Below are 8,185 nucleotides of genomic sequence, written 5' to 3' on the forward strand. Positions count from 1 at the left end.
ATCACATTCCCAGTGGGTCAGAAGTTTACATACACTCAAATAGTATTTGATAGCATTGCCTTTAAATTGTTTAACTTGGTTCAAACGATTCGGGTAGACTTCCACAAGCTTCCCACAATAAGTTGGGTGAATTTTGGCCCATTCCTCCTGACAGAGCTGGTGTAACTGAGTCAGGTTTGTAGGCCTCCTTGCTCGCAAACGCTTTTTCAGTTCTGCCCACAAATGTTATATAGGATTGAGGTCAGGGCTTTGTGATGGCCACTCCAATACCTTGACTTTGTTGTCCTTAAGCTATTTTGCCACAACTTTGGAAGTATGCTTGGGGTCATTGTCCATTTGGAAGACCCATTTGCGACCAAGCTTTAACTTCCTGACTCATGTCTTGAGATGTTGCTTCAATATATCCACATAATTTTCCTTCCTCATGATGCCATCTATTTTGTGAAGTGCACCATTCCCTCCTGCAGAAAAGCACCCCCACAGCATGATGCTGTCAGCCCCGTGCTTCACGGTTGGGATGGTGTTCTTCGGCTTGCAAGCGTTCCCTTTTTTCCTCCAAACATAACAATGGTCATTATGGCCAAACAGTTCTATTTTTGTTTAATCAGACCAGAGGACATTTCTCCAAAAAGTACGATCTTTGTCCCCATGTGTGCAGTTGCAAACCGTAGTCTGGCTTTTTTTATGGCGGTTTTGGAGCGGCTTCCTTGCTGAGCGGCCTTTCAGGTTATGTCGATATAGGACTCGTTTTAGTGTGGATATAGATACTTTTGTACCTGTTTCCTCCAGCATCTTCACAAGGTCCTTTGCTGTTTTTCTGGGATTGATTTGCACTTTTCGCACCAAAGTACGTTCATCTCTAGGAGACAGAACGCGTCTCCTTCCTGAGCGGTATGACAGCTGCGTGGTCCCATGGTGTTTATACTTGCGTACTATTGTTTGTACAGATGAATGTGGTACCTTCAGGCATTTGGAAATTGCTCCCAAGGATCAACCAGACTTGTGGAGGTCTACAAATTTTTTTCTGAGGTCTTGGCTGATTTATTTTGATTTTCCTATGATGTCAAGCAAAGAGGCACTGAGTTTGAAGGTAGGCCTTGAAATACATCCACAGGTACACCTCCAATTGACTCAAATGATGTCAAGGAGCCTATCAGAAGCTTCTAAAGCCATGACATCATTTTCTGGAATTTTCCAAGATGTTTAAAGGCACAGTCAACTTAGTGTATGTAAACTTCTGACCCACTGGAATTGTGATACAGTGAATTATAAGTGAAATAATCTGTCTGTAAACAATTGCTGGAAAAATTACTTCTGACTTCAACTGTATATTACAATTATTTATTTTTTGAAGGTCAGAACACAATCTGTTTGTTTGTTGTCAAAGTAGAAACATACTGAATCTGTTTTAACAATCCAAGTGGTTGGAACAACCTCAACATATTTCACTCCTTCAAATTCTATTTCCACCCCTGCATACAGATGCTTTATCCTAGAGGTAAAAGAAAAGGGATTTTTTTTTTGTATTTCTTTCTGCGATTGGCAGCTGCTAAACAAAACGTCAGAAATACTTTGAAAACAGCTACTGCAGCATGTGCTCATACTTGACTTTTTACTCGCAAATGTGAATGTAATGCTCGCACTGTTGAGCCCTGCAAATTCACCACTTGCCTACGTGGCTGGTAAAAATAGACATTCTTACCCCCCAATACCTAAATCTACCCGCATTTGGCGGGTGTTAATTTTATGCCCTGCTTGTATTTATTCATTAATTTTTTGGAACACAGCCCTGTATCCCCACCATCACACTGTTGTTGCAATCCAAAAACGGTCCATTATAAATAGCAATCTGGGTCAGGTGGCCATCATTTGAAAGCTTATTCTATTGCCAACATGACTAGCTAAATTATAAAATATGACCTTACAAGTACAGTACTTCAATCATCTAACCAAACCTACATGTACATATTACCTCAATCAACCCAACTCCCTCGTACCCCAGTACACTAACTCGGTACCGATACTCCTTGTACTGTATATAGCCTGTATATAGCCTCGTTATTGTTATTTTATTGTGTTACTATTTGTATTTTTATCTATAGTTAATTTTCGTACTTTTTAACTGCATTGTTGGGAAAGTGCTCATAAGTAAGCATTTCACGGTAAACTCTACACACTTGTTGTATTCGGCACATGCGACAAATACATTTGATTTGTATTAACTTTTGTAAAGTTAAGTTGGCACGCTTCTATACTAACAGCATACATAAGGGGAGTTATAGAGACAGGATTGTATGAACAAATAAGAGAAATGCAACAGAAAAGATCATCTGTCTATGACAGGCCCATCCCTCAGCTTTTTACCAAAACGGATACGGGAAGACTGCTTTTTTATTGTTTCTATTAAGGATTCTAGCTTTAACAAGGAACATTATATTTGTACTAAATGTGTACGTTTCAGTGTTTATTTACTGTCACAGAGGGCAGGTCCTCCTCTTCTGGGTGGAGAGACTGCGGGACGAGTGGAGAGACTGGGACTGTTGCAGTACGGTTAGGTGGAGAGACTGCGGGACGAGTGGAGAGACTGGGACTGTTGCAGTACGGTTGGGTGTAGAGACTGCGGAACGAGTGGAGAGACTGGGACTGTTGCAGTACGGTTGGGTGGAGAGACTGCGGGACGAGTGGAGAGACTGGGACTGTTGCAGTACGGTTGGGTGGAGAGACCGCGGGACAAGTGGAGAGACTGGGACTGTTGCAGTACGGTTGGGTGGAGAGACTGGGACTGTTGCAGTACGGTTGGGTAGAGAGACTGGGACTGTTGCAGTACGGTTGGGTGGAGAGACTGGAACTGTTGCAGTACGGTTGGGTGGAGAGACTGCGGGACGAGTGGAGAGACTGGGACTGTTGCAGTACGGTTGGGTGGAGAGACTGGGACTGTTGCAGTACGGTTGGGTGGAGAGACTGGGACTGTTGCAGTACGGTTGGGTGGAGAGATGTCTGTTAACAGACGCCTAATGTACTGTATGTCACACTTCATTGTTGACGCCACAAAATAAGGTCTATTGTTTTGATGTGAATGCTTCAATGTTTTTAAATGGAGAGACTGCGGGACGAGTGGAGAGACTGGGACTGTTGCAGTACGGTTGGGTGGAGAGACCGCGGGACAAGTGGAGAGACTGGGACTGTTGCAGTACGGTTGGGTGGAGAGACTGGGACTGTTGCAGTACGGTTGGGTAGAGAGACTGGGACTGTTGCAGTACGGTTGGGTGGAGAGACTGGAACTGTTGCAGTACGGTTGGGTGGAGAGACTGCGGGACGAGTGGAGAGACTGGGACTGTTGCAGTACGGTTGGGTGGAGAGACTGGGACTGTTGCAGTACGGTTGGGTGGAGAGACTGGGACTGTTGCAGTACGGTTGGGTGGAGAGATGTCTGTTAACAGACGCCTAATGTACTGTATGTCACACTTCATTGTTGACGCCACAAAATAAGGTCTATTGTTTTGATGTGAATGCTTCAATGTTTTTAAATATATAAAGTTACTGTTAGCCATTTACCTCTGCTGTCTTGCGGTATGGTTGAGTGGAGTGATGTCTGAGACAAAATGAATCACATGTTAATGTCAACAGACATCAGAGTTCATTTGAAAGTTCAGGCTCTAAAATGTGACACTAAAAAAATAAAGGTCCACTGTTTCGATGTGAATGCTTCAATGTTTTTTAAATACTATTAAGTTAATGTAGGCCATTTACTGTACCTCTGCTCTGTGACACTTCCAGGTGAGCTTGTTGGAGAAACTTCTGTGAGACTAAATGAATCACATGTTAACCATAACAGATGTCTAATGTATGTCACACTTCATTTGAAAGTTCTGATTCCAAAAGTATGGCCCAATCCCAAATAAACCCCTAGAGCCCTCAAACTCAACTCTGGACCTCGAAGCCAGTCCCACTGCATTTTTTTCATTGTTCTCCTCTAATCAGGGACTGATTTAGACCTGGGAAACAAGGTGTGTACAATCAGTTATCAGGTAGAGCAGAAAACCAGCAGGCTCCGACCCTCGTAGGGTAAGAGTTGAACACCCCTGCCCTACACCCTAGGCACTTGAGGAGATCTGAGAGGATTTGACAGGTGTAAGCAAATTGGTAATAATTCCAATTAGCCCTCTGATAGGCAAGGTGGAAGTTTAACCATATTGTTTAGACCCATCAAATCATCTCAGATCTCCACAAGTGCATAGGGGTCCATTTGGGATTGGCAACAAAATAAGGTTAATTGTTTCGATGTGAATGCTTCAATGCTATCAAGTTACTGTAAGCCCTTTACCTTAGAGGTTGAGTAGGTGTTCACAAGTGGTGGTGTCCCACAATTGCTCCATCTGTGAAAAATGGTAGCCAAGAGATAAGTGGACTAGTAGTTGTAGAAGCAATCAATTTTCCTGAACGGGGTCCTGTACCTAATAAACCGTCTGGTGAGTGTACACTGTAGTAGTAAAGTAAACCTACTCTCATTTTACTAGTAGACTTCTTGACAAAATGGAGCTGCAAATGAGACAAAATCTGAAACTGATTAATCACTTAGTAAATATATTGTTATCTCATCCACTTATCAACTCTGTGGTGGCCTTCTGCTAAACTAAAGTAGAAGATAACTCACATAGTGCAGGTGGGGAAACTGTCCAAGCAAGCTAAAAGTCAAACAGAAAGTGATGTTAAAATAATCAATTTCAATTTAATTAAACTTTTTGTATTCAGTTGAACAATTTAATTAATTACTAATGTATTTCAGTGGAAATAATGTGATATCCAATTGATTTTCTTTAAAAACCTCTGTACTATTTAATTGCAATCACTTCCTTATTTACACAACGGGTCATGTGACTTGGTTACCATCGTCAGGTACTAGCCAAGTAGTCTAATTCAACAAATCAAATTAGTGCCATCCGTTTCAAAATAATAATAAAATATAACATAGCAAGAGGGTTATCAGACCTAATTTGTCACTCTCCCAAAAAAATATGTTTTTATGGTCAGACCTAGCTAGCAGCCAATGCAGCTGGAGAACACGCTAGCTAAGCTAGCTAATTTACGCATACATTTTTTTATTCTGCATACACAAAACGTTCAAAAATAACTATGCTACCCCCTAACATGTTCATATAAACAGATGTTGTAGTTTTAGTATGTTTCTCTGACTCCTTACCTGTAAGAATAGTAATATTAGCAGTACTTTAAACAACCTAAACTGCCTGGCAGCCATTTCCCCAACTGTCAACAGTTGCTGTGGTGACCATGGTGTCACATGACCGTTTGTCTTGTAAACAAATTGTAAAGGAGAGTTTAAACAAGTTTCTTTGGGGGGGGAATAAAAAAACTAGTTATTTACAAAATGATGTGCACTCACCTCCACATACACTTTATCTCCTCTTTCAGCAGTTTGATCCAATATGGTCCTTAGATATGCAAAGTTTCCAGAACGTTCACAGAATTTTCTTTCTTTCAACAACCAAACGGGAACCACAGGGGAATTTTATGTAAAAGTTCTAATTCACCAAAAAATAACATTATTTTATGAGGTTATTTGAATGTTCTCATAACAATGTGTTTCTACCTTACCAAAACAACAACATTCCCTAAAGGTTCTCCTTTGGTTCATAGAAAAATAACTTTCCTACAAAGTTCCCAGAACGTTCTGTGAAAGTAATTTTTCTAAGAACCAAATGAGAACCTTTAGGGGACGTTACAGGAACGTTGGGCGGCAAGTAGCTTAGTGGTTAAGAGCCTTGTGCCAGTAACCGAAAGGTTACTCGCTGGTTCTAATCCCCGAGCCGACTAGGTGAACAATCTGTCGATGTGCCCTTGAGCAAGGCACTTATCCTTAATTGCTCCTGTAAATCGCTCTGGATGCTAAATTACTAAAAATGTTTTAAAAAATGAACGTTCTGCGCTAGCTGGGTTACCTAAACTGTTCCTCTATGTCCTCTTGGTTGTGAAGGTAAGGTAGCAAGCTAGTTATCTCGTTCCCAGAGAGGTCTGCCCAAATGCTCACTCCATGGGGATCTAGATGAAGTAAATGCCTGATTGTGTTTTGGGTCACCACATATTCCGCTTGGATGCATTTAAGATGCATTAGTTTGTATCCATGAAGCTTCCCATGTCGTCCCACTTGATCAAGAAGGAATAAAGCTATGTCAAGTAAGTCCGATTGTTTTCTCCGTTTGTTGAGTCTTAGGTAACTCCACAATGTACGTAAACTAATGACAACACCATCTTTATTCCTCAATGCCATCTCTCTAATATCTCCTAATGCCTCAAACCGAGGAAAACATAAAACTTGATTACCTCAAGCAAACCGGCCAAAATGTCAACCTGTGCATGAGAGGAAGCCAAACTTGCCAAGTAGCCTAAGGCATAGGCTATTTTTCATAATAACGTGCAACCGGACTATTTCATAATAATAACTACATCTTTCTCATTTCAACATGATATTTCTCGTAATAACGAGGTCTGTATCATTATAACATTATCTTTCTCATAATAACGACATCATGGGTTATTCGTAATAATTAGATATTGATTAATTTCGTAATAAAGTGATCTTATCTCATAATTATATAAAACATATATTTTGCTTAGTGGCAGCAATACACCACCGTAATATTCAATAGGCTAAACACATTTTAGCAAAAACCTACATTAACTCCACTAATGAGGAAAAGGAGGGATTGGGAGATAGTTTTGCAAATAATCTCAATACAGTAGTATATCAAAACAACTCACCTTTGCTTCGAAATTGATCCCATGTTGGAATGCTTCCTCGTTATGCAATGGAATTCTCAAATCATGGCCATCATCAACTAGATTGTACTTTGTTTTCGCTGGCATGACTGCCGACTATCCGTTTTCACACCACACGGAAGGGGACGAACCTAATTGTTAATCCAAAACGCAAAACGAGTCCCAAATCCCTTAATTCCAGTGGTCCATTGCAACGAGTAGTCGTCCCAGATCGGTGTGTCACACAAGTATACAGTGGGCTAGGAGGTGTAACTTTGTATCTATTGCTCACGCAAGTAGACTGGTTTACAAAAACAATCGTGCCTCTCCGGCAAATCAAATCACTTCCGAAATAAGTAGCACCAGGTTACTTTCAGCGACGTAAAACTACCCCAACAATCAAAAATGTTGTTTTCCTGGTCCTGTCGTTTTCCCCACTAGTAAAACGCCATGAGCAGCCTCCCCTCACTCTCCCCCTTGCGTGGATTCTCCAGGCAGATTGGGATTGGAAGAATCTGGGAATTCTTCCTCTTTTCATTGGAACATAGTTAATTCATGGTATAGTAAGAGGGCGAATTCGTTTTCAATTGGCCGGTGCATGGATAATTCACTTAAAGACCAATGGAATGGTCTAAAATGTACAAACTCCGCTAATACGGGGAACCGGGCCATGCAAAACGAATTCGCCCAGTGTCACTTAGCAGCACAGGGAGAAGGAACAGTTGCCCTTTCGGTTAAACGTAAAGCCTATGTAGTGACATTATGGTAGGCTAGTGTTTACATACAGTGTAGGCCTTATTGCAGTGTAGACAGTTAAACAGTATGCCTACTTATCACTGTGTTATCAGTTTAAAGGGGCAATCAGCAGTTGCTACATCCATTTTTTGACTTATAAATTAATGATATGTACCCATTGATTCTAGAAGAATATCACTTATAAATGACTCATGAGTTTAGTTTAACCGTCATACCCCATCAGAACCCCAACATATAAGCTTGTTTTACGCCAATGTTTGTAAACAAAGTACATGTAAATTAACACTGTATAGCCTCAAAACATGGTTAAAACTATAATTTTGATATCATGAATCATCAGTCCTTGCATCCATAGCTCTGTCTATGAATTTGAGAGTGATTCGATTTCTCAGGCCCCATCCCTCAGCCTTTTACCGAAACAGTGGCACGATTACACTTTGTTATTCCTTCAACTTCTGATTGGCCTTTTACATTTTTTTATGAGAAACACTTATGTTTATGCATTGGATTACTAAACCAACTCAAACTAAGTGTGGGTAAATTCACCTTCAATGTAGCCTACTGGTTTGTTTTAGGTCAGTTATCTTCATTAGAAGTTAAAGACATGCTCCAGAACTTTGATGATTAGTAAGTCTTTTTTCAACCTCCCGCTTTG

The 8,185-nt window shown here is 40.8% G+C and overlaps 1 protein-coding gene across 1 annotated transcript in view; it reads right to left on the reverse strand.

The window, feature by feature from the left end:
* The window catches only part of nos1apa (nitric oxide synthase 1 (neuronal) adaptor protein a), a gene marked incomplete at its 3' end in the record, with an annotated part of 220,760 nt that extends 213,863 nt beyond the window's left edge, over positions 1-6,897 (reverse strand). The window contains exon 1 of the mRNA XM_084185811.1: positions 6,778-6,897. Coding sequence (XP_084041937.1) covers positions 6,778-6,882 — 105 coding nt within the window. The 5' untranslated portion in view covers positions 6,883-6,897. The remainder of the gene's footprint in view (positions 1-6,777) is intronic.
* Between the last annotated feature and the right edge of the window lie 1,288 nt (positions 6,898-8,185).

Source organism: Coregonus lavaretus (genome assembly GCF_964263955.1).
Source record: "Coregonus lavaretus genome assembly, chromosome: 21".
In the NCBI taxonomy this organism is placed as follows: Eukaryota; Metazoa; Chordata; class Actinopteri; order Salmoniformes; family Salmonidae; genus Coregonus; species Coregonus lavaretus.